At 50.7% G+C, this 25,396-nt stretch overlaps 5 protein-coding genes across 5 annotated transcripts in view; 3 read left to right on the top strand and 2 right to left on the bottom strand.

Moving 5' to 3' along the window:
• Window positions 1-564: 564 nt before the first annotated feature.
• On the top strand, window positions 565-3,241 carry ETH_00007780 (S-adenosylmethionine synthetase, putative; the record flags this gene model as incomplete). Its single annotated transcript, XM_013374039.1, has 7 exons — window positions 565-708; window positions 896-1,000; window positions 1,177-1,317; window positions 1,490-1,633; window positions 1,944-2,345; window positions 2,702-2,857; window positions 3,134-3,241. The coding sequence occupies 7 exons, from the start codon at window positions 565-567 to the stop codon at window positions 3,239-3,241; spliced, it is 1,200 nt and encodes a 399-aa protein (XP_013229493.1).
• A 952-nt stretch (window positions 3,242-4,193) lies between these two features.
• ETH_00007775 (uncharacterized protein) lies at window positions 4,194-8,855 on the bottom strand (the record flags this gene model as incomplete). Its single annotated transcript, XM_013374038.1, has 8 exons — window positions 4,194-4,652; window positions 4,792-4,882; window positions 5,216-5,432; window positions 5,655-5,760; window positions 6,123-6,221; window positions 6,588-6,697; window positions 7,067-7,147; window positions 7,322-8,855. 8 exons carry the CDS (start codon window positions 8,853-8,855, stop codon window positions 4,194-4,196), a joined length of 2,697 nt encoding a protein of 898 aa, XP_013229492.1.
• A 766-nt stretch (window positions 8,856-9,621) lies between these two features.
• Window positions 9,622-9,897, top strand: ETH_00007770 (uncharacterized protein; the record flags this gene model as incomplete). The annotated part of the gene is made up of 1 exon (XM_013374037.1): window positions 9,622-9,897. The coding sequence occupies one exon, from the start codon at window positions 9,622-9,624 to the stop codon at window positions 9,895-9,897; it is 276 nt and encodes a 91-aa protein (XP_013229491.1).
• A 1,037-nt stretch (window positions 9,898-10,934) lies between these two features.
• On the bottom strand, window positions 10,935-19,641 carry ETH_00007765 (uncharacterized protein; the record flags this gene model as incomplete). Its single annotated transcript, XM_013374036.1, has 7 exons — window positions 10,935-11,134; window positions 11,403-11,590; window positions 11,713-12,579; window positions 12,877-16,363; window positions 16,624-16,820; window positions 17,040-17,495; window positions 17,633-19,641. 7 exons carry the CDS (start codon window positions 19,639-19,641, stop codon window positions 10,935-10,937), a joined length of 7,404 nt encoding a protein of 2,467 aa, XP_013229490.1.
• Window positions 19,642-22,865: 3,224 nt separating this feature from the next.
• Window positions 22,866-25,396, top strand: part of ETH_00007760 (WD-40 repeat protein, putative) — a gene marked incomplete at both ends in the record, with an annotated part of 5,658 nt that continues 3,127 nt past the window's right edge. Inside the window, 4 exons of the mRNA XM_013374035.1 lie at window positions 22,866-22,897; window positions 23,276-23,333; window positions 24,245-24,397; window positions 24,779-24,980. Of these exons, the coding sequence (XP_013229489.1) occupies window positions 22,866-22,897; window positions 23,276-23,333; window positions 24,245-24,397; window positions 24,779-24,980 (445 nt within the window). The remainder of the gene's footprint in view (window positions 22,898-23,275; window positions 23,334-24,244; window positions 24,398-24,778; window positions 24,981-25,396) is intronic.

Below are 25,396 nucleotides of genomic sequence, written 5' to 3'. Positions count from 1 at the left end.
GTTTCGAGTTTCTGTATTCTGCATTGTGGCGTCCGCTTGATGTTTCCAGTGCTGCGCCTTGTACACAACTGCTGCTCGTGCGAAAACCCCGCAGCACGGTTGGGGCCGGCAACGGCAATAAGTCCTATTGCTTCTTGTTTTTATGTTTCGAATGTAATCGAAACTGATTAAGGCGTGAAAGGGCATGACTTCCAGTGCAGCTAGATGGCTAATGAGCGGCTGATGTGGAAGTGGCGACAGTGGAAGTATGGGACAAGTGCCGTGGGGAATAATACCTTCCAATTTGTACTGTCTGGCCTCAAACATTAAATTTGGCCGACACATCTTTACTAATGCATCAATTTAAGTGGAAATTTACTTCGCTAGCGCTCGCTGAGTTCTGGCGTGACAGCAGCAGTTTCGGTGGCTCACTGTGCGTTGCGCTGCTCGCTGGCGGTGAGTGTGGCGGTCAGCTGGTTGTCCTGTTGGTGTTTCTGCCCATTCTTTCATTCAGGACTTGATTAATTTTGGTGGATTATTGTTGCATATTTACTACTTTGTCTTTATTTTTCAAATCCATTTAAAATGACGCACCCCGCCATCGTCACCACACCCGGCCGTTTCCTCTTCACCTCGGAGAGTGTCAACGAAGGCCACCCAGACAAGCTGTGCGATCAAGTTTCAGACGCAATTCTAGATGCTTGCCTTGCAGAGGACCCAAACAGCAAAGTGAGTTCTTAGATGCATAAAAATGCGGTGCTGGCAAACCCGAAGTGTCCAGTGGTCACAGACACACACGCAGGGTGGTCACGAAGCTTGCCTCAGCAGCAGCAGATCGAGCTGCCTTTTCCCCCATTCGGAGCTTCTTCGTGTTCTAGTTCTCATTTATTTGGTTTTTAATGCGGCCTCGCCTCAGGTGGCATGCGAGACATGCACTAAGACTGGCATGGTGATGATCTTCGGCGAAATCACCACCAATGCGAATGTCGACTACGAGAAGATCATCAGGGAAACCTGTAGGGTAAGTGCACGCTGAAGACTCTGCCCTCATTCATATTAAATGCAGCTCAAGAGAGTCTCAGGGGCGGCGCTAGCTAGCCTCTGCTGCATCAGTGGTTCAAGAACAGCCCACTATTCAAGAACAGCAAGCAGCGCTTTTAGCTGCAACTGGTGGCCGCTTTTGTGCTGCTGCTGCAGGACATCGGATACGATGATGAATCCAAAGGGCTGGACTACAAAACAATGAAAGTTGTGGTTGCAATTGAAGACCAAAGCCCAGAGATCGCGCAGGCTGTATATGTGAACAAAAACATAGAGGAAATTGGAGCAGGGGACCAAGTGGGCTGCTGCACATTACAGAACAAAATAATGAATATTTCAGCAATTGGTGAAGCTTATTGTGCTTTATATTGTGCAAATGCATTAATACTGCTGCGTGGCGTGTAGATAATTGGAGCAATGCAGCCAGATTTGCATATGATTCTCTTATTTCTGGCTTTTTGTTCTGCAGGGCCACATGTTCGGCTATGCTTGTGATGAAACTCCAGAGCTAATGCCTCTCAGTCATTCTCTTGCAACAAATTTGGGCAAACGCCTCACTGATGTCCGCAAGTCGGGAGTCTTGCCTTACATCCGTCCAGACGGGAAGACACAGGTAATTGAATCTTTCAAAAGCACTTAATCTCGATCTTAAGTCCCATCTCTTTGTAAATGCCCACGGCTGCTTCGCCTTGCTGTCCAGTGGCCAGTGCTGTATTTCAATGAGCTTCAGATTTTCGAAAGTTTTGTTTCATTTCGGTCATAATTAGCTAGTTCTGCGTGCAGAAGCTCCGAAGTTTCCGAACTTGTGCGCTATCTCAACCATAATAAGCTAGTTATACGCGCAGAAGCTTCGAGTTCTCCAAAATTTTGTTTTATTTCCATTATAAAAGGTTAGTTTTGCGTATTCCTCTCTTTTTGTTCAGGTGACTGTTGAATACGACAACACCTCGGGAGTGCCGGTGCCTGTGCGAGTGCACACGATAGTGATTTCAACTCAGCACGCGCCGGAGGTGGCGAATGAGCAGTTGCGACGGGATATAATGGAACACGTGATAAAGCCCGTTGTGCCAGCAAAGTATTTGGACGACAACACCATTTACCACTTGAATCCCTCTGGGCGCTTCGTGATTGGGGGCCCCCACGGCGACGCGGGCCTCACTGGCCGCAAGATCATCATAGACACTTATGGGGGTTGGGGGGCCCACGGCGGCGGCGCTTTCAGCGGAAAAGATTCCACTAAAGTTGACAGGAGTGCCGCTTATGCGGCGCGCTGGGCTGCGAAGTCGTTGGTGGCCAACGGGCTCTGCAAACGGTGCCTTGTGCAGGTGCGCGTGGAGCCAGTTTCCTTTTGTTTAGTGTCTTGAAGTGCCAAATTAAGGAGATTCCACTTGCTTTTAACCATTTGCTGTCTTCGCTGTTTCAATTTGGCTTGAGGCGCTAAATGGAGAATGATTGAGTCGCTTTGAACATTTTGCTCTGTTCTCGATTTTAACTTCAAAGTGCCAAATGACGGCTAGACCACTTGCTTCGAACAATTAGCTTGGCCTCGCTGTTCTGTGGTATCTGTCACTTAGTGTTCATGAATTTGTTGTGTCCTGTCCGTATTGTTTGGCTTTTTGTTCATGCTTGTTGCTGTGTCTAGTTCTTACTGTTGCGTCTTGTCTTCCTGTTCATGTTTCAGGTCTCGTACTCCATTGGCGTTGCCGCCCCTCTTTCTCTTTTTGTGGACTCTTATGGCACTTGTGCCGAGGGCTACACGGACGATTGCCTCTTGCGAATTGTCGCTGAGAACTTCGACTTCAGACCAGGAGTTATCCAGCGCGATCTGCGTCTGAAGGTGAATAGTCTCGCCGAGCTTCAAACATTTTATGAAATATTTGACCGAGTTCAACTCATTACTTTACGTAGAGAGAATAGTAAATGTGAATATCTCTTTCTTAGCTTGTTTCTGTTCAAGAAGGTCCCATCTTTCCTCGCTTCTATTTTGAAAGCTGGGGTTTTCTTCGTTCTGCTTGAAACAATGTTGCTGTGCTGTTATTTGTCTTTTATTTTGCTTTGTAAGCTACTTTCCACAAGAGCTTTGTCGTTTTCCTTTTGTTCCTTGTCTTTACAGGAGCCGCTCTTCAAAGAGTTGGCGGCTTACGGCCACTTCGGCCGCTGCCCTGAGAAATATGCATGGGAGAAGCCTCGCGACCTTTCGCATTGCAAGAAATCAGCATAAAAGAAGCAACGGGAAGCAGCAAAGAGCTCTAGTTGCCTCTTTTGTAATCGGAAATAGAAAGAAATTTAAGGATTGATTAAATTGCTGCATTGCTATCGTCCCTTTAAGATAGTTTGCCCTTATTAAAGTAGCTCTCGAGACGAATCGTGCACTTCGTGAAAGCCCACGCATTTTAGCTCGCACAGGTTTGGCGTCCCGCCTGAATCGCGGGAGAAGCAAACCAATGCAAACGGAAGCACTTGCAAAGTACAGAATATCAGATAAATCTAAGCATGAACTCAAAACAGCAGCGATAAAAAGACAGGCAGAATAGCAATATGGTTTTGTTGCGCTGGCGCCAGTTTTCCTGCTTAGGACAAGCTCTGAACATTCTGTGCAGATTGTTTGCCTACCTTTCCATTAATTTACACCTTAGTTGAGTTTATTTGGCTGCAGTCGTAGCCGTGAGGCCACAGACGCCCCCATTTAATTCATTGGAAGCGCGCCTTCGCTTCTGCCGACTGCAGCGCAGAAAGCGGGACGGTCCTTGCCATTTATCTAGTGACGTCTCGTATTTTAATACTTTGTTGGAGCCGTGAATGCGGACAAATGACAAGTTTAATCGATAAAAGCGGATGTGGCGTTGAAATGCCAGCGAACTTGCCGCAGCAGTAGCCGAAGTTTTCAGTACTAGCTTAAGAATTTGAACTGCGAAGAAGTCCTTAAGGGTTCCTCTAGTTCTTTTGGCAGGGCGGCGAGTGACCGTCTGTTTAGGAAATAGAAGCACCTTCAAGCCTTAGTGGGTCTGGGCGTTGTGTTTTTCTGTATTTATTCTGTTCATATTTTGTTCGCCAAGTTGGCGAATGCAACTTGAACCGCTGGAGCTTTCTCGTCTCCCGTATTCACAGCAGGTCTAGAGTGCGGAGGGAAATAGAACAAGAGAAAAGAGAATGAATTAAGAGACTTGAAGGTCTCAGTCTACAGAAAAGCGAATTTCCCTTTCTGCTCTCCTTGATGAGACCCACGGCTGCTTGGGAACATGGCCCGTTTGGTGCAGCGGCGGCACAGTTTCTGTTTTTCTGGACTTTTTTCGTTTTACTTCACAATCAAAATTGTGTAGTGGGTGTTCTGCGTCGTAAGCACTCGGTGCATCTTTCTGAGGCACACCAGGGGGTCTGCTAGCATCTGCCGCCTGATTGGCGTTTCTGGCGCTTCTGTTGTGATTTATTTCGTTGTGAAATGCTTGTTCTTTGTTTATTTCATTCATATTTTCTTTTGTCTGTCCATTTTCCGCATTCATCTCTATCAAAAGGTCAACTAGGAAGGGGCCTGCGCGGGCTTCTTTCTGAAATTCAAGTTCTGGCAAGGCCGCCGCCACCTCCAAATGAAAACTGCTGCTAGAGGGGCTGGAGGGTTTTGCTTTGTTTCCGGCCTGCAAATAAATGCAATTGCAGCAATTCAAGCAGTCGGAACAGCTGACATTTTCACCGTTTGCAAGATTAATCAGATGCTTGAGCAAGTACTCCTTTAATCAACAGCTTAGAACCACTTCTGCTTTCTTAATTGCTCACATTGTCTTCCCATTCATATATGGCTTGGCAAAGACGCAAGGGGAGGCTCACGAGACCCGCGAGGTCTGCAGTGAGCATTAGTCTATGTTTCCTGCAGCACAACTTCACGAAAAATGTTTATTTGTATTTGCTGCTCGCGTGTTGTTTCATTTGTTTCTTTCTTTTTATTCATTTTTCCGCATTTTCACTCCAAGTCCAGTGCAACTGCCAGCACCTACAGTGGCCAATGTGACAGACTTAAAAAGAACCATTTCAAGTTTAATTTTGGTAGCTCCGAGACTCCCCATACACAAAACAAAGACAAACAGCCAGCACCTCCTCCCTTTGGGCGAACTAATTTGCTTCAGAACTTTCGAATTTAAATTTCAGCTTTTTAATTCTTTCGGGAGGGAATCCGAGCCATTGTAGCAGCTGTTGCTCGTACTTGATGATGTGCGATTTAACATATTTGTTTATCTTTCCACTTTTAGAGACAAAGGCCCTAGTCCACGCCGAAAGCAGGCGTTGAATGAACGCAGGACTCTGCAGCAGCAGCAGCGCAGCGGGCAGCAAGGAGGCGTGCAGCAGCTGCTGCTGCTGCAGCGCGCTGCAGCAGCAACGCCACAGGCCCTCGTAGGCCTCTCCCTTCATGTCCAGATCGCCTGCAGCAGCCACAAGTCAGCAATTGCATTTCTTTTATCTGCTGCTTTCTACTCTTCGACTGTTTGTTGCAATACCTTCGTGGCCACGCGCATGCATCTATTTGCACACCGAATTGGCGTCTTTCGATGGAAAACTTATTGCTTTTTATTGCTCTTCACAGTGTGAACTCATAATTACTTATTTTAAAGTCCTTAATTGCATATTTGTGGCTAAAGCTGCACCTGCAGCTTCCAGCGCCTGAGCCGCCAAAGTTGGCCGCAGGCTCTGCCTTGAGCTTTCCAGGCGGTGGAGAGCCCCGGAAAGAAACTGAATATCTCGGATCCTAACCTGTAAATCGGCATCAAATAAATAAATAAAAAGGAAATTTAGTTAATTTAAATATTAAATCAGATTATATACTTGTCAAAACAATGGAGCTGCGTTTGAACGCGAAATGCCGCACTGCAAAGTTCAGATTTTCCATTTCATTCATTTGGCTCGCTCATGGTTTTCTGAACTCCTCCTTTGTACGCAAAGCTTGTAAATGCGCGAAATTATTATTACTATTATTATTATTATTATTGTTGTTGTTGTTGCCATTGTTATTATTACTACTATCATTATGATTATGATTATTATTATTATTATTATTATTATTATTAATGAATAATAATAATAATGATAATAATAAGAGGCTCTGAATGGCTCACTTTTGCACAGGCGCGGAGGACAGCGCAAAGAACATCAAGCGGCAAGTTATTAATTTCAGGTCTCAGTTTCTCGAGAAGAGAAAAGTAAAACGAATGATCCTAAAGGCTCAAAAGATCCCGCAAAGTTTGTTTTTAATTTATTCTTTTTGTTTCCTTTTTTTGTGATTTTGCTTTTCAATTTGTCTTTCGCTGAGGTGTGCTTCATTTGACGTGTTTCGCAACGCAGGGATATTATATAACAAATAAATAAATAAATAAATTAATGAATAAATAATTAAATAAATAATTAAACAAGTGTACATATTTACAGCAATGCAAAACGCGTATAAAGTGGGTTTCAGCTGCTCCTGAGCACTGATTGTGCAGCGAAATAGTGCAACAATAGCTCAATTTGTAGCTCTTGAGTTGTTTAATTCATTAAATTGAATTAAAATGAATTTTAAAAACTAAATTTAAATTAATTACCTCCAAACCAACGTCAGAAAGCGCACACAGAACGCGAGCCCCCAGCTCCGCCTCCAGCGGCACCCGCAGGATGTGCCGGGCAGCCATGAACAGCAGATATTCTTGCCAGGCTTGCGCAGCAAAGCAAAGATAAATAAGTTATTTACATTTAAAAATAATAATAAAATAAATATACTTATATTTGAATTTGTATTTGTATATATATAAAGAGAAATAAACAAATGAGGAAATGAAGGAACAGATTGCTCAAAACTTCCCGCATGCAACTTCACTCGCCAGTTTTGCAGAAATCAGCACAAGACCGAAAAAGGGAAAAGGAGCTTTGAAGAAAAAGAAAAAGAATAAAATAAAAAAGAAATTACATGGAAAGAAAGCCAACAAACGGCCCCCTAAGCACCCATTTAATGTTCAAAAAAAGAGAAAAAGAAACATATTTATTTTGAATTCAAAAATCAATTTTAATCAATTTTAAACCCTACCCGCAAGAGGCTGCTGAGCAGCAGCAGCAGCAAAAATCAAGTTTGCTGCTTCCACTGCATCTAATTCTTGAATTCTTTCTCCTAAAAAAAGAAAAAAACAAAAAGATAGACTCAAAATAATAAAAATAAAACAAAATAGTGAAGAGAATAAACAACTTAAAAATGAAGTGGCAAGAAAGCGCGCAAAAGGAGAGCAGCAGCGCGGCGGCAGCTCAGCTGGGGTGTACGTACACCTCAGCACCAGGACTGCCTCACCAACGCAATCTGCAACAGCAGCAAGAACTTCAGAAATATAGTTATGCAAAGCAGCAGAGCCCCTGCGCTGCAGCCAGCCCAGCAGCGGCAGCACAAATGCAGCAGCTCTCAAGGGAAACTCCGCAGTCCTTGCGGCCCTTACGCCCTCCATGCTGCTGCTGCTGCTGCTGCTGCTGCTGCTGGTGCTGTTGTCATTGGTGTCGTCTGCGAAGAGCTCGTCTAGGTTGCGTTGGTGCTGCAGCAGCACTGGGCTTGCTGCCTGCAGCAGCTGCAGCAGCAGCGGCTCCACACTAAAATGCTGCAGCAGCATGCGGGGCCTTCTGCTGCTCAGGTGTATCGAAGCCCCAATTGCATGCAGCAGCAGCTCGGGGGGCAGCTGCTGCGCTGCATCGACAAGCCGCCCCACAGAGTGCTGCAGCAGCAGCAGCAGCAAATCTCTCAAATCATTGCATTCTGCCGTATCTGTAGATGCAGTGCTTCCCTCTGCTGCAGCAGAAGCAGCAGCACCAGCAGCAGTTGCTGCAGCAGCAGCACCAGCAGACGCAGCAGCAAGGTCAGCGGCAGCGATTGAGTGCAGCAGGGCCACCGCAATGCGCGCTTCGTTTTCTTTGCTGCTATCTCCTTGCTGCTGCTGCTGCTGCTGCTGCAGCCGCTGCACAAAGAACAGCAGCTGGCGCGGCGTTCCCGTCTGCAGCCGCAGCAGCACCTGTGGGGTATCCGGGGTGTCTCGACAGCTCAGCAGCAGCAGTGAAACAAAAGAAGCAGGGGCAGCAGCAGCAGCAGCAGCAGCAGACAACGTTGTGGACTGCAGAGCAGAAACAAATGTCTCCGGAGAAACCACAAGGGGAAGCAGAATAGGCGATCCCTGCTGCTGCTGCTGCTGCTGCAGATGCGCTGCGCGTAAGCGCCACTGCTGCCTGTCCAGCAGCAGAAATGGCACTCGAGCTGAGCTGAGTCCCCAAGCTGCTGCAACAAGCTGCTCAAGAAGTTGAATTGGCTGCTGCTGCTGCTGCTGCTTTTCACAAGTTTGCCCGTTCAGCTTTGCTGCCGGGTGGCGCGAAGGCACGCTAGTTGCGTCCGCTGCTGCTGCCGCCGTTGCTGCTGCTGCTGCTGCAGTGTTGGCCGAAATCACAGCAGCAAGTGCAGCACGGATGCTTGCATTCCAGGGCTTCCACTTCTCAGCTGTCTCCTCATGTTGACTCTTTTCTATGAGCTTCAGCAGCGCCGCTTTTGTGTCTGCTGCAGCAGAATCAAAGCAAACGCTTGCTGCTGCTGAGCTGCAGCGCTGCTGCAGCTCAGAACCAGCAAACTTTTGCTGTCGGTGGTGTCTGCGCACCAGCGGGAAACAGCCAGCGGCGCTGCTTGCTGTGCACGCTTCCCGGCTCTGAGCCAGCTGGTGAAGAGCGAGGCGAAAGACCGCCCGCTTAAGCCTCTTTGAGGGGGGAAAGACAGAGAAAAAAGGAAATGCAACGGAGGGAGAGTTTGAAACAAATGAAGCTCTTGAAAAAATGGCTAAAGACGTCCGCAGGCGCATCTTTGGACGTCATTTGAGCCATCGCTTCCGGAAAGTCGAAGTTGAAAAGAAAAGAAAAACTCGGCAGCAGTCAGCAAAGATCTGCATTTGAGGCTTCAAAAAATGATATAAATGGGACAGTGAGCTTCAATAATGAACTGAATACTAGTGATATCGGGGAAAACTGGACGAAAAGTTGAAATAAAATACAAGTTGCACAACGGAGGTGCGTATACACCTCAATCGGATTCGGGTGTATCGGCAGGTGTGACCGCTGAACACGTGTGACTCAAGATCTGCCTTCACCTTAAATAACACTTTTAATACAAACAAATAATAAAGTTTGAAAATAAATAGTTGTTTCCGCTGGGAAACTTTGTAAACCAAATCGATGTCCCACAGGGGCTTACGGGTTCTCACTGGGGGCCCCGTAGCGGGGCCCCTCCCCTAGGGGGGCCCCCCACATTATCGTCGATTGGTTTGCCGTGAAGCGGGCTCTATAAATGGAAAACTAACGAGAAAAAACTAATAAACATAAATAGTTTGGGAAATTATCTCTCTTGAGTGCTTTTATATAGGCATTTCCCCCAAATCCTGCCGTTGGTTCAAAGGGCAGCAGCCACAGCTGCTGCCCTTTGAACCAACGGCCGTTCGTGAGTGTACTTACAGGTCTTCCAACACAAATCCGTCCATTCGGCACCTCCTTTACTATTTTTTATATTCTTTTCTCATTGTCAATTTATTTTAATTATTTCCAGCCCTTTCATCTTTCCATTTAGCAGCAAATATGGCCGCATTTACCAGGAGCTGCAGCACTCGTGGCCTTCCGAAAAACACAAAGGAGCACTCCGTCAACAGCAAGGCCTCTCCAGGCTGTCCGTACACCTCAGCGCTGCGGCCCCCCGCTCTCCAGCAACCTCTGCAGCAGCTGCAGCAGCAGCAGCTGACTGCTGAGCAGCAGCAGCTGGCTGACCAGCAGCAGCTGGCTAATGAGCAGTGGCAGCAGCTGGCTAATGAGCAACAGCTAGTCCTCTTCCGGAAAATAAGTGGTGTGCAAATATGAGAGCAGATCTTTTTAAAAAGAATTCCAAACTAAAGAAGCAGCAACTGACACAAACTGCATGCAGCCTTCAGCAAAAAATGCCACTTAACTGAATTTAGCTGCTGCAGCTGCTGCAGCTGGTGCAGCTGGTGCAGCTGGTGCAGCCTCGTCCCACATGGTCACCCAGCAGTGTGGCCCACTAGTAGCTGCTTAGCTAGTTGGCTATTTAGCTAGCCAGCTAGCTAGCTAGTTGACTATTTAGCTAGCTGGCTACGTAGCTAGCTATCTAGCTAGCTGGCTAGTTGGCTAGTTGACTAGCTACCTGGCTGGCTAGCTACACGGCTTGGTAGCTTGCTAGTTGGTTACCTCACCTGCTAGCCAGATAGCTAGTTCGCTAGCTGGCTAGCTAGCCAGCTAGCTAGCTAGCTGGCAAGCTAGCTGGCTAGCCATCAGCAACGGGAGAGCAGCAGCAGCCAGCTGCAGCCTGAGGGGGGAGCAAAAAGCTAAAGAAAAGTGAGCAGCTGCATGCAACTTGTGTCCTGCTGCACGCAGACGCTGCAGCAGCAACAGCAGCAGCAGCAACAGCAGCAGCAGCAACAGCAGCAACAGCAGCAGCAGCAACGGCAGCAGCAACAGCAGAGAGCCGTGTGAAATCCTGAAGTACCGCCAGTCACCCCAAACGGCACTTTCGCAAAAACGCCCCAAAAAGCATATTCAAAAAATCATTTTAGAAATGCATGCATGCGCATGCGCATGCAAAGCTGAAGCTTTGGCTCCGAGCATCTAGGTCTTCTGCCACAGCAGCTGCTGCAGCAGCAGCAGCTGCTGTTGCAGCCGCTACTGCTGCTACTGATGCTGCTGCTGCAGCTTGTCCTGCGTTGTTGCTGCAGCCGCTACTGCTGCTGCTGCTGCAGCCTGTGCTGCGTTGCTGCTGCAGCCGCTACTGCTGCAGCTGCTGCTCCACCCGCTGCTGCTGCAGTTGCTGCAACTGTTGCAGCTGCACCTGCTGCTGGGGCCGCTGCTGCAGCAGCAGCAGCAGCTGCTGCTGCTGCTGCTGCTTATGCCCTGCCTTTGTAGAGGTGGTGTTCGCGGAATTCGTCGAAGACACTCAGAAGAGCAGCACGAGGCCCCTCTTTGAGGTGGCAAGACACCTCAGCTACAGCTTGGCCGCCGTCTTCTGCTGCAGCAGCACCAGCCAGCAGCTCGAAAGAAAGCAGCAGCAAACGCGAACTCAGCAGCTGCTGCCGCTGCTTCTGGCCTGCGCAGCAGCACAAGCAGGAGCAGCACAAGCAGCAGCTAGCAGCAGGAGCAGCAGCAGCTGCAGCAGCCACGCTAGCAGCAGCAGCGCCAGAAGCAGCGCCGCCAGCAGCAGCAGCAGGAAATGCAAAACAAACGCAAGCAGCAGCAGCAGAAAAAGCAAGTGCATGCAGCAGCAGCAATTAAACGCTATAGGAAAGAGAAAGCAGCAGCAAAGTTGTGTCTGCTGCTGTGCATATGCCCGATGGGCCCGCTGGCAACTTTATTACCTGGTGCAGAGCGAGCTTCGCCTGCTGCTGCTGCTGCTGTCGCTGTTCTCGCTGGGCTTTGCAGCAGCTGCTGCCTCGTGTTCACAACTTCAGCAGCTAGGAACAGCAGCATGCGTTTGCTGCTGCTGCTGCGGCAGGCGACCGAAGCCCCCACGCGGCCCAGAGCCTCCAAGGCATCTTCTAGCACCCTGAGCAGCAAACACGGCAACAGCAGCAGCAGCAGCAGCAGCTGCAGCAGCAGCAGCAACTGGTGCGCCAGAGGGCGCCAGGGGGGAGGACTGTCGAGTGCATGCAGCCACGCGTGGCTTACCGACTGTGCTGCAGCCTTTGGAGAAGCTGCAGCAGCCGCAGCAGCAGCAGCAGCAGCGTTTGCTGCTGACGCTGCAGCGGAGCAAAGTCGTGGGACCGCCACAGAGACACAAGAACAACACTGCAGGCCCTAAGCCCAGCTCGGGCAGCAATCTGGGACAGCGGGCTCTGGTACTGCTGCTGCTGCTGCTGCTGCTGGTGCTGCACTTGGTGCTGCTGCTGGTGCTGCTGCATGCAGTGGGGAGTGTCTGGAGATTCTTCTCTGTCCGCGAAGTCGATGGCTCCTCTCGCAAACTCCATCATGACATCAGCCACGAACTCCTGCTGCTGCTGCTGCTGCTGCTGCTGCCTTTGGGGCCCCCCGAGGGCCCCCCCGGGGCCCTCTTGGCCTTTTTCTGTGCTGCGTTTGCTGCCAGCCAGAAGGCAGCAGCAGCGAAATGTCTCAACTAAAAATTGCGCGCTGCGCGAGCAGCACCAGCCCAGCAGACACGACATCCGCTGCTGCTGCTGCTGCTGCTGCCTCGGGGAGAGGCGCGAGAGGGTCGAAGGCGGGCGTGCTGCTGCTGTCTGCGCTGCGAGCAGCAGCTGCAGCAGCAGCTGAGCAGCAGCCAGCAGGGTCTGCTGCAGCAAACCGCTGCTGGCATTTTCTCTGCGCAGGCAGCGCGTCAGTTCTGTGCGCTGCAGCACAAGACCCCACATGGCCTGTGCGCAGGCAGCAGCAATGAGAGCTGAGTCCTCTGCCTGCTGCTGCTGCTGCTGCTGCTGCTGGCTTAAAGACTCTAGGGCGACGACCAGCGTTGCTGCCAGCTGGGAAAATGCTGCTGTCACCAAAGAGGCCGGCAAGCCAACCACCAGCGCGCCCCAGCAGCTGCAGCAGCAGCAACAGCAGCAGCAAATACTTCTATCGTTTAGAAACCTGCATTCGCCGGCATCAGTGGGGCCGGCAGCAGCAGCAGCAACAGCAGTAGCAGCAGTAGCAGCAGCAACAACAGCAGCAGTAGCAGCAGCAACAACAGCAAATACCTTTATTGTTTACTAGCCTGCTCTGGTTGGCAGCAGTGGGACTGGCAGCAGCAGTAGCAGCAGCAGCAGCAGCAACAACAGCAGCAGCAGCAGCAACAGCAGCAGCAGCAGACACCGTCAGTGGCAGGGGAAGCACACTTACGCGTCAGCTGGCAGCTGAGGGCAGCAGAACTCGTAGCTGCCTTTCTGCTGCTCCTGCTGCAGCACAACAGTCAGCAGCTGCTGCAGCGATTGCGGCCATAGACCTGCAGCAGATGCGGGGCCTGTGTCTGGCTGGAGCTGCTGCTGCGGGCTGCTCGGAGCTGCAGCAGCAGCCGCAGCAGCAGCACGAGATGCAGCAGCAACTGCAGCAACAACGTGCTGCCTCAATTCTTCTTTCGTGATCTGCAGCAGCAGATCTGTCAGCTTTGACACCAGGGACCTGCACACGCTGAGATCGCCGCAGTGCTGCTTTTGCTGCTGCTCCTGCTGCTCCTGTTGCTCCTCCCCCTGCTGCTGCTGCTGCTGCTGCTGCTGCTGCCGCTCTGAGGAGGCCAAGTGCTTCATGGCGCCGCTCCAGTGAGAGCACAGCAGCAGCAAAAGACGCATGCAGCTTTTGCGGAGCCTCAGTCTCCCCGCAGTCCCCGCGGGAGCAGCAGCAAAGTCAGCAGCAGCAGCAGCAGTAGCAGCAGCAGCAGCAACTGGCTGCGGCCTCCGCTGCTCTAGAGGCGCAAGGCGCAGCAGACTGTTTAGCAGCAGCAGCAGCTTCTTTGGCTTGACAGCAAATGCTGAGGGCTGCAGCAGCAGCAAGGGCCGAGGTGTACGTACACTGCAACGGTACACAACGGCGGCAGATATTGCAGCACGATGCTGCCGCAGATTTTGCTGCTGCTGCCGTTCTTGTTGCTTCTGCTGCTCAGCCTCCTCAGAGTCGTGTGCTGCTGCTGCTGCTGCTGTTGCTGCTGCTGCTGCTCTGCGCTCGAGCAGCCAGGCCCCCAGGGACTGCTGCTGAACCAGCATCTCCACAGTACAAGCAGCTAAGTGCGGCCACGAACAGTTCGAATCAGCTGCAGCATCTGCTGCTGCTGCTGCTGCTGCTGTTGGCGTTGCCGTTGCTGTTGCTGCTGCTGCTGCACCGAGGACAGAGGCCGCCGTTAGGCGCTCGTCAAGAGCAGCAGCAGCAGCAGCAGCAATAATCACTAGCTGCGATCGCGAAGAGTTGGGGGGCAGCAATTCTGCGAGTTCCTGCAGCACGTCTTGCTGCTGCTGTTGCTGCTGCTGCTGAGGCTGCTGCTGCTCTGCGTTCTGCTGCTTGCTCTGTAGCACGATGGGCCGAACCCAAGAAATTGCTGACGCATAAAGCGTCTTGAAAATTGTCAGCAGCAGCAGCAACTGCTGCTGCTGCTGCTGCTGCTGATCCTGCAGTGCTTTGCCCCCGTTGCTACTGATGGCAAGCGCAACAGCAGCAGCAAGCTCTTCTGCTGCTGCAGCGCAGCGTGTAGCCAGCACTGCTGCATCAGGCTGCCGAAGAGCCTTCTGCAGCTTCTTGAGCAGCAGCTTTTGCTGCTGTTGCTCCGAGGCTTCTGACGCAGGAAGCTGCAGCAGCAAGTCAGCAGCAGCAGCAACTGCAGCAGCAGCGCCCATACCTCCCTCTGCTGCATCATTTCCGGCGGCAGCCCACAGTATATCAGCTGTTGCTTCTGCTGCTGCTACTAAATTATTCACTGGGCTCCCCTCGCTGCTGCTGCTGTTGCTGCTGCTTCCTTCTGCTGCTGCTGCAGCAACAGCCAGCGGCTCCAGCACCTGCTGCAGCCCCCAGCCCTTTGGAATGCATGCAGCTGCCCACATGCCTGCTGCTGCAGCAGCACCGCAGCAGCAGACACGCCTCAGTGCCTTAATGAGAGAAGCAGCAGCATCGAGAACGAAGGCGTGCTGCACCCTCACCACTTGCTGCTGCTGCTGCTGCTGCTGCAGCAAGCGCGTCACGGAATGCAGCGCCGCCCATAAAGCAGAAGCAAGCTGCTGCGTCGCCTCCGGCCCGCTGCATGCACAAACTTCTGCGGGTACAGACCGCAGAAGCCCGCGGCTGATTTCCTGCAGCGCAGCAGCAGCAGCTGCTGCTGCTGTTGCTGCTGATGTTGTTGGTGCCTCGTCCTCTATGCAGCGCCGTCGCTTCTTCTGGCGGGGGCTTGAAGCGTCTTCTGCTGCTGCTGGGGCTGCTGCTTCTGGGCAGTTAGCAGCAGTAGCAGCAGCAGCAGCAGCTGACTGCAGCAAATCGGAACAACGGCGCAGCAGCAGCGGGGCTGCGTGCCTCTCCTCCAGCAGCTCAGGTGGCAGCGCCCACTGCCCCACAACGTGCTGCGCAGCAGCTGCAGCAGCAGCTGCCGTTCCTGCTGCTCCAGCGCTGCCAACTGCTGCTGCGGCTGCTGCTGCTGCTGCTGGCAGGGGGTCCTGCATGCAGTAATTGGCAGCCCCTGTAAGAATGCAGCAGCTCATTGGCTCCCCACAGACTTCGCAGCAGCAGCTAGACTCTTTTGCTGCTGCTGCGACGTGAGCCATGAGGCGGAAGAGCAGCGGGAAGTGTGGCTGCAGCCACCGCGCATCTGCTGCTGCTGCTGCTGCTGGTTTGCCTGCTGCTGGATGCAGGTCTGTTTTCCTGCTGCAGCGGCAGCACTGGTGCAGAGATCGCAGCAGCAAGCGGGCTGTTGCCTTCTTCATCTGCTGCAGACCCACCTCGTGCTGCAGCAGCAGCAGCAGCACTGCTGCTTTACTGGCAGCAGACGCTGTCTCCACTCTGTAATCATCCCCCTGCTGCTGCTGCTGCTGCCGTGCCGCAGAATCCTGCAGCACGTCCAGCAGCAACAGCTGTTCCAACCGCTGCAAGGCTCGGCTCTGCTGCAGCTGCAGCAGCTGCTGCTGCTGGTGCATTTCAAAGAGCCTTTGCTGCTGCTCCGCGTCTGCATCTGCAAGTCTGCCGCTGACAGGAAGCTGCTGCTGCTGCTGCTGCTGCTTGTGCTGCTGCTCCTGCTGCTGGATAGCCCGCGTCGCCTGGGACACGGCAAGGACTGCTTCCGAAAGAGCAGCAGCACTCGAAGCTGCCGGCAGCGCAGCAGCAGCAGCCGCAGCAGCTTGCGGCGCCTCTGCAGCAAAATAGGGAGCAGCAAATGAGCGAACATGGCGCAGCAGCAGACACACAGAAAGGCGCAGCGCATCACGGCCTCGAAGGAGCAGCTGCAACAGCTGCTGCTGCTGCTGCTGCTGTTCTGCTGCCGCTAGCCGATGCAGCAGCGGCTGCAAATCAATGATTGGAGCTGTTGCTGCTGAAACTCCCTCGAGAAGCCGCGGCAGCAGCAGCTCCTGCTGCTGCTGCGGTTGCTGCTGCACTCCGCGCAAGAAGGCGCCCATCACCAGCTGTGCTGCAGCAGCATTGATAGCTAATGTAGAGAAGCTCCTTCCAAGCTGCTGCTGTTGCTGCTGCTGCAGCTGCTGCAGCTGCTGCTGAAGCCCGTGCATCAAAGCCGTTGTGGTGTGCTGCAGCAGCTGCTGCAGCCGCTGCAGCAGCAGCGGCAGCTGCGAAGCAAGGGCCGAGCCAGCAGCAGCAGCCACCGTGTCCAGAAAGTCTTCGCGCAAGGCGAAGGTCAAGCAGCCACCTGAGAGCAGCAGCAGCAGCAACAGCAGCAGAAGCCATAAAACCACATAAGCAGCAGTAGCAGCAGCAGCAGCAGCTGGAAGAGCAATCGCCGCGGGAGCAGCAGCAGCACAAGCAACTGCCGCAGCAGCCGCAGCAGCAGTAGCAGCAGCAAAAGAGAAAACAAGCAACTGGAGGCAGAGAGGGCAACTGCAGAATTTCAAAAGTAAATAAAAATAAAAATGTTTTCAAATAAATAAAAAAATAAAAAGCAAAAAGTACCACGAGCTCTAGAGACGGCCGAAAGCGCCCCAAGCTTCCGCTGCATCTGCTGCAGCATGTTGCTGCTGCTGCCGGCGCTGCTGCTGCTGCTGCTGCTTGTTGCTGCTATCCCCACATGCTTCTCAATTGCTGCCAGCAGCGCGGGCACGTCATTCATCCGGGTGTATGTACACCCCAGCAGCCGCAGGAACTCCGTGCTGCAGCAGCAAAAGCGGCAGCAAACAAAGCAACTGCAACGGGCAGCAGCAGCTACAGAGTCCAAGGCGAAGCAGCAAAGGCAGCAGCAGCAGCAGCAGCAGCAGAAGCACCAGCATCTGTGCTACCATAGTAGCGGTAGCAGCAGCAGCAGTTGCAGCTGCCACACCAGTAGGTGCGCCACAGCAGCAGCAGCAGCAGCAGCAGCAGCTTTGCCGTACCTGCCGGAGCAGAAGAAGACGTCTGTGTCTTTAAGGCTGCAAGCAGCAGCAAGGCAGTTCCTGAGCTTCTGTGTGGGGTCGCATGCCGCTGCTGCATGCAGCAGCACGTGCTGCTGCTGCTGCAGCACGAACACCTGCTGCAGCAGCCCCTCGAAGTCCCGCGGCAGCAGCTGCACAAGCAGCGCAGCACCGCCCCACAAAGTGCGCAGCAAGCAGCAGAGCTGCAGCAGCAAAGGGGGCGGCAGCACTGCCCGCGAGGAGTAGAGACACCCGAGCACGTCCTCGTCCTCATCTGCTGCTGCTGCTGCTGCAGCAGCAGCAAGCCCCAAGCGGGCCCGCAGCTGCTGCAGCAGCGCATGCACTCCCCGCAAGCAGCGGCAGCAAAATGCAGATAAATAATTTAAGTGCCGCCGCTGTCCCAGAAGCCGAGGGCTCAGCAGCGAGGAGCTGCACAGGCTGCACGCAGACCCCACAAGCAGCAGCAGCAGCAGCAGCAGCAGCAAGTGAAATCGGAGTCCAGCAGCAGCAGCAGCAGCAACACCGCCAAAGCAGCAGGAGCAGCAGCAGTTGAACAGCCACAGACTGTAGCTTACTGATGCCACGCCCCCACAGCTGCCTCCCAGCGGATGCTTTCTACGCAAAGAAGGGCTTCCTGCTGCTGCTGCTGCTGCTGCTGCTGCTGCTGAGCTTCAGGAAGCGCAGCAAGAGGCAGCTGCAAGATCGGTTCCAGTGTCGACAGCAGCAGCAAAAATCCGTCGAGAGCAGCAACATTATGCGCTGCGGCTTCGCCCTCTGCAGAAGGTGCTTTTGCTGCTGCTGCTGCTGCTGGTGATGCTGCTGCTGCTGCTGCTGTGTCTGCGCATGCAGCACTGATGCCGTTCAGCAGCAGCACAACTACGTCAGGCAGCTGCTGCAGTAGCCCCAGGGCTGGCAGCAAAGAGTAGAGGGGCCCCACACTTGTCCCAAGCACCCGATGCTGCTGCTGCTGCTTCTGCTGCTGCTGCTGCAGCTGCTGCTGCTGCTGCTGCACTATGGCAGCTATAGCAGCAAACAGCAACCGATGAGCACTTGAGTCCCCCTTCTGGGCAGGCTGAAGCATTGATAGCAAGCCGCGCTGCTGTTGCTGCTGCTGCTGCTGCTGCCGCTGCTGCTGCAGCATTGAGCGTTCTGCGGCTTCTGCTGCAGCACTTTCTGTGTCAAGCGCCTCTCTGTGCTGCTGCTGCTGCCCCAGCAGCAGCAAATCAGCAGCAAGCGGAGACAACACAGCCAGACCCACAATCTGCCGAAGCAATTCTGCTCCTTCAGCGTGCAGCAAATCCTCACACTCCCCCTTGCTGCTGCTGCTGCTGCTGCTGTTGCTGCTTTTGCTGCTGCTGCTGCTGGCTCTAGAGGGAGCGCGGCGCCTCCGCAGCAACGTCGTCAGTCCCAGAACGCTGAACAGAAGCTCCAGAGCCGGTTTGGGCCCCTCTTGCTGCTGCTGCTGATGCTGCCGCTGCTGCTGCTGCTGCTGCTGCTGCTTCTTGGCTGCACACAGCTGTTCTGCCACGTGTTTCTGGGCATTCTCAGGAAGCCGTTTTATGATTAAAGACAAAAGGCGAAAAGCAGCAGCACAAAGACCCTGCAGCAGCAGAAAACGGCAGCAGCTGCTGCTGCACTTGCTGCTGCTGCTGCTGCTGCTGCTGCGCTTGCTGCTGCTGCTGCTGCTCTTTTGTTTCGTCGTGCAGCAGCAGCAAACAGCGGCGCTGCTGCCGCTGCGCTCAGCAAGCAGCAGCAGCTCAGCAGCAGCAGCTGCTAGGCGAACAGCAGCTTCTGCTGTGGGGAGGCTTGGGTCTCCCTTGAAAGCAGCAGCAGCAGAAAGCAGCCGCTGCAGCAGCAGCAAACTGCAGCAGCAGCAAGAGATGCAGCAGCACTCGCTGCTCCTCTTAACAGCAGCAGAACCTTCCTCCTCTATCTGCTCTTGCTGCAGCTGCCGCTGCTGCTGCTGCTGCTGCTGCTGCAGCACGCGCAAGGCCGTGTCAATTACAGGGGTCAAGTCTGCTGCTCGCAGTTGCTGCGGCAGCAGCGACAGCAGCGAGGAGAGCAGCAGCAGAACTTGTGGGGCCACTGCGCCTTTTTGCTTCCGCTGCTGCTGCAGCAGCTGCTGCAGCAAACAGGTCCCGATGACTGCAGCTTTTGCTGCTGCTGCAGCGCCTGCGGCCCCTCCTTCAGGCGCTGCTGCTGCTGAAGCAGAGCCTGCTGCTGCTGCGTCTTGAACGTTCTGCGGCAGGCAGCAGCAGCAGCACGAGCTGCTGCTGCTGCTGCTGCTTCTGTGGAGGTGGCGGCAGCGGTAGAACTCAGCGGCTTCCTCTGTTCCTGCTGATGTTGCTGCTGCTGTTGCTGTTGCTGCTGCTGTTGCTGCTGCTGCTGCAGGGTTCTGTGCGCGCAGCTGCTTAGCTAGAGCCTCAATAAAGGCAGCAGCAGAACTCACAGAAGCGGCTTTGGAAGCAGCAGCAGCAGCAGCAGCAGCAAAAGAAGCAAAAGAAGAAAAGTTCGTTTTTCTTAATTCTTCCGAAGTTTGCAGAGTCCCCTCTTTAGGGCGAATCAGCTCACAAGAAGGAGCCATCTCCAAACCCTAAACCCTAAACCCTAAACCCTGAATCCTAAACCCTAAACCCTAAAGCGTGTTCAGGTGTTTCCTTGGCGCCAGTGGGCGGGGTTGCTGCCAACTGTAGAGACACCTCGCTGCTCCTGCTGCTGCTGCTGTCGGCGCTGCTGCTAATGTTGGCGCTGCTGGCTTTGCTGCTGCTTCTGGTGCTGCTGCTGCTGCTTGTTTGCTGTTCTGCCGCGGCTTTGCTGCTGCAGCAGCAGCGGCTGCTGATGCCCTAAAGTCCAAATAAAATCTCCATATTAGATGAATTTGTTTCTTTGTTGTTACTATTTGGGGTGTACGTACACCTCAGCAGGCCCCTGTGCCTCTGTGGGGCCCCCGGGGGGCCCGCAAGAACTCGAGGCTTTGGAGGGCTCAAGCGCCGGAAAAAAGGGAGAAATGAATGAAATAATTAAAATAATTAAAATAATTTATGAAAATAAATAAATAAAATAAAACAAATGGAATTAAATCCATTAAATGGCGCTGCTGAGCAGCAGCGGGAATCGACGGAAGGCAGCGCCAGATGCGGGGAGCCTCGCTGGAAGCAGTTCTAGCTGCTTATTTGCATATTAATTTAAATTAAAAAATATAAAATATTTATTTATTTCTATTTTTGTTTTTATTTTGTTTTCCTTTATTCTTTTTTTTTCGGATTTCGCCGCTCCGCCTCCGGGGCTGGCGGTGGGTCGCTGGCTGCTGCTCGCCGTGTATGGACACCGCGAACAGCGGTGCAGAACGGCGGCAAAGTTAATTTTTTAAATTAATTAATTAAATGTATTTAATTAATTTAATTCAGTTTATTTAATTTAATTAAAAAGCAAAGGTAAACAACATGAGGAACAAGCAGCACCGACCTCGAAGCCCAAGGCGTTCAGCGAACGAAGGCTTAAGGGTTTAGGGTTTAGGGTTTAGGGTTTGGGATTTAGGGTTTGGAATGAGCAACTAAGCAGCAGCAACGGCAGCAGCTGCCATTGCCAGCTGTGTTGCTGCAGCAACAGCAGCAGCAACGGCAGCAGCTGCCATTGCCAGCTGTGTTGCTGCAGCAACAGCAGCAGCAACGGCAGCAGCAGCGGCAGCAGCGGCAGCTGTTCCTGCTGCTGCTGCTGCTGCTCGTGAGCAGATTTTGCTTTAATTGATCCAGTGCTGCAACTCCAAGTGCTGCTCGTGTAGCTGCTGCTGCTGTTCGTAAGGGGCCTCTCCTGCTGACAGTCCTGCTGCTGCTGCTTCTGCTGCTTCAACTGCTGCTGCTGCTGCTGCTCCTGTCTTTTGAAGGGGCCCTCTCCTGCTGCAAATTGTGCTGCTGCTGCTGCTGCTGCTGCTGCTGCAATTTGCTGTGTACTACAGTTGAAGCATTTGCTGCTCTGCCTTTTTCGTTAAGTCGCCTGAGCAGCCCCTTAAGACTTTTAAATTAAATTAAATTAAATTTTTATTTTTTGTTTTATTTCTTTTCTTTATTTCAACTCCAGAAAAGCAGCAGCAAGAAGAGGCAAAGAGGGAGAGCAGCAAACTACAGCAGAAAAATTAAAAAGAAAATTAAAAAAAATAAAAATAAGGAAATAAGGAAAAGGATTATGCAACAGAAGCCAATTCGAGTGTATGTACAGCTCAAGTTCCAAATAAAATGAAAAAACTTAAAAATTAAATGATAAAATAAATGAAATAAAATAAAATAAAAATGGAAGAAATGGACTTGCATAAATGTTTTGTCTACAGTCTTTTTACGCTCAAAGCGCGCAATCTTTCAGGATTTAGGGTTTAGGGTTTAGCGGTCAGCTAGGGTTTAGGGTTTAGGGCTTAATAAGGGTTTATGGTTTGGGGTTCAGGCCTGAGCTAGCGTGTAGGGTTTAGGGTTCAGGAAGGATTTAGGCTTTAGGGTTTAGAGAGTAGTAAGGGTTTAGGGTTTAGGGTTCAGGAAAGGTTTAGGGTTTGCGCCTGAATAAATGAAGTGCACATAAGCCTTAACATCCTGTTATTGTTTGCACTTTGAATCAGTTTAAATATATTTCTTTTTTCTTTTTTTGTTCTTATTTGGTTTTTAATTCTATTTTAGAGTTTTCCACTTCCACTTTTTTATTTTTCTTTTTATTTCCTCTTTCGCGCTTTCCCCTGAGGCCGCTGAGGTGTACCTACACCTCAGCAGCACCACAAGGCGGTCTTCTTGAATTCAAATTTTGAATTCAAATTTGCTTTTTGTTGCATGCAGAATATCTTTCTCTCTGAACCTTGTAATAGAGGAACAAATAACTTTTAAATTTAAATAAAAATAAATAAATAAATAAATAAAAATAAAATGAATAAAAATAAATTCGCTTTTATTCATTTTTTGAATTCAACTTTACCAGCAGGCTGCGTCTTGTGCTGCAGATCGCTACTGCTTCCTGGCCTTCTGTACAGCTGTGCTCCAAGAGGGTCTTTCGGATTACTTTAATCATTTTAGTTATTTAAATTATCAAAAACAATCAAAATTAACTAAAAATAATTAAAAAGAAGAAATAAGAAAGCAAAAGAAACCCGCAGAGGGGTCTGAGGGCCCCCTGGTGTTCAGGGGGCCCCGTGCATGCGCTTTGGCTGGCCGCTGGCGGTGCTCTCTGGCCGCCACTTTTTGGTTTTTTCTGAATTAGAATTAATTTATTTGTTAAATTTAGAAAATTAATAGTAAAAAAAAGAAAATAGAAAGAAAATTGACGGAGATTGAGCGGGTGGGGCCCCTGCTGCCGCGGCTCCCCCGTGAGCTCTGTTTCGCTCTCCTACAGTTTCTTTTCTCTTTATTTCCTTTCTTTTTTCCAAATTTATTATTTTATCTATTTTGAGCTGTCTATACACTCCATCTACTTCTTCCTTCATTCCATTCGGCTCTTCCCGCGCGCCTGCTGCCGCCGCTGGGGTGTACAGACAGCTCTTCTCTGCCGGCAAAACCATCCTCAAACTGGACAACCGGATTCACTTTTTGGTTTCTTAAAAGCTGGAGTTTCGTCTCAAGACTTCAAATAAAACCAAATAAACAAAACTCCTTTCAAATTGGAACATCTGCGGGCTCCGATCTGCAGGATTCTTGCTGGTTGAATACTTGAGCTGTACATACAGCTGGCGGCGCAAAACAAGGGGGAAAAGGGGGAATTTTGAAGATTCAGAAGACAAAAAGATAAACGAATGAATAAGTGATCAAGTTCAATCAAAAGAAGTGCTCTTTTCGCAAAATGGCGCAGAATGTGGAAATTGAATCGGCCGAGTAAGCAGCGGGCGTTCGGGTGTATAGGCAGCTCGGGTGTACATACACTTCAAAATTCGCATTTTTCGCGGAACCTCTAAAAGCACCGACAGTTCTTCTTATTTGCATTTTATTTATTTGTTTTTTGTTTGCATTTGTCTCTTTTATGTTTATTTTTTGAGCTGCTTCTGCTTTTTCAAAATGCTTTCTGCTGCCGCTGCAGCTGCGCACTTCTTAAAGCGTGTGGCAGTTTTCAGTTTTTACAATTACTTTCGATTGTTACTTTTGAATTATTATTTTGATTTGATTTTTGATTTAATTTGTTGTTTAATTTTGGATTTAATTTATTTTATTTCGAATTTTAATTCCAATCTTTGCTTTTTTGTTTTTCTTCTGCAGTGTCATCCGCCTCATTCTTCAGTTTCTGGCGGAGAGCAATTTGCCCCGAAGTGTTCAAGTAGGCCAAAGTGATATTTATTTTATTTTCTAATTATTATTTATTCATTTCTTATCATTATATAATATAAATAGTTATTTCAATTTATCCTTTCATATTTATTTTTTTATTTATCTTTTTAAATTCATCTTTTTATTTTCTTTTCCTTTCTCCTCCTCCGCGTTCGACTTTTCCGCTTCTCGGCTGTACGTACATCTGCCCTCAGTAGTACTTCATAAGAATTAAAGCTTGTTTATTATCTAGATTATTAAATATAAATAAATAAATAAATAAATAAATTATTTTCTACTGTTATATTTCTGTTTATGTCTGGAAGTAAAAGTACATAAAGATGTATAAGAATAAATAAAAATAAAAACACGTCTTTGGGAAAAAAGATTTGAGCAAAAGAAAGAAATAAATAAAAGAAGAAATAAATTAAAAAAATGAATAAAAGAAATAAATAAATAAAAGAAATGAACAGACAAAAGAAACAGACAAAGGAAGAACGAACTGAACAAATTAAACAATTAAACAAACGAATAAACAAAATAAACAAAACAAACAAGACAAATAAACAAAACAAACAAATAAACAAATAAACAAACAAATAAACAAAAAAAACAAACAATAAACAAAATTAACAAACACACAAACAGACAAACAAACAAATAAACAAACGATAAACAAATAAACAAACAAACGAATAAACAAATAAACAAAATAAACAAAATAAACAAACAAACCAACAAACAAAAAACAAAACAAACAAACAAACAAACAAACAAACAAATAAACAAATGAACCAACAAACAATAACAAAACAGACAAACAAACAATAAACAAACAATAATCCAACAAAAAGTAAACAAACAAAATAAAGAAACAAAAACAAAACGAAGCCGAAGTGCGGCGTTGGGGTGTACGTACAGATGCTGCAGGAGGAAAGCGGAGTGGCTTTGAATGCCGTCGAAAGTGTGGACAAGTTTGTGGTGTACGTACACCAGGGAAAGTGGGACGAAGTCCTCAAAGCTGCTTCCATGGCCAGCCTTTCCGAGCAAACCCAGCAGCTCCTTTACGAGCAGGTCCTGCTGCTGCTGCTGCTGCTGCTGCTGCTGCTGCTGCTGCTGGGGGTGGGGGTGGGAGTGGGGTGGTGCTGCTGCTGGTGGTTGGCGTGGGTGGTGGTGGTGCTGCTGCTGCTGCAGGTTGGAGTTGGTGCTGCTGCTGCTGCTGCGGATTGAGGCGCTGCTGCTGCTGCTGCTGCTCATTGAGGCGCTGCTGCGGAATGGCTTTTCGTTTGGGTCGCTGCTGCTGCTGCTGCTTCACTCGGGTTGCTTCAGTCTTAATGGCTGAAGCGAGGGTTTAGGGTTTAGGGTTTAGGGCGAATGAATTCGTGTTGCGCTGCGCCAGCGAAGCAAAGACCAACTGCGCGTCTGCTGCTGCTGCTGCTGCTGCTGCTGCTGCAGATCTTTTTCGAAATGCTGGAGCTGCGGGAGACGGAGCTGGCGCGGCTGCTGCTGCGGGAAACTGCTGTGCTGCAGCAGCTGCGGCAGCAAACCCCCGAGAGGTTTAAAAGACTTGACCAGTTGGCGAATAAACCCTTTTTTGATGCCAAGGAGGTTTACCAAGGCACTTCCAAAGAAAAACGCAGAGCCGCCATTGCCCAGGGTGTGCGAGGGTTTAGGGTTTAGGGTTTAGGGTTTGGGGGCTGCGGGGGGTGGCCCGGTCGCGGGGTCGTCTCGCAGCCAGCACGCTCCAGGGTTTAGGGTTTAGGGTTTAGGGTTTGGGGCTGGTTCTGCTTCGCCGTCACGTGGGCGCGGGGCGCGACGAGGGTTTAGGGTTTAGGGTTTAGAGTATTAGGCCCTGAAGCTGAGCCCGCAGCACCCCAGCCTGAGTCCTAGGGTTTGGAGCTGCGGGTTTAGCCGGGGGTTTGGCTCTGAGGCGTAAGCCCAAGGGTTTAGGGTTTAGGGTTTAGGGTTTAGGGTTTAGAGCGGGACATCTAATCCTTGCGCACCCGCGCCGCCGTGCTTCACCGCGGGTCTGCGCGCAGCCCAAGCGCGCAGCGCGCAGGGCCTAGGGTTTGG

Source organism: Eimeria tenella, genomic scaffold (genome assembly GCF_000499545.2).
Source record: "Eimeria tenella Houghton genomic scaffold, Eth_scaff19, whole genome shotgun sequence".
In the NCBI taxonomy this organism is placed as follows: Eukaryota; Apicomplexa; class Conoidasida; order Eucoccidiorida; family Eimeriidae; genus Eimeria; species Eimeria tenella.
This window is presented reverse-complemented; position numbering and strand designations above follow the sequence as displayed.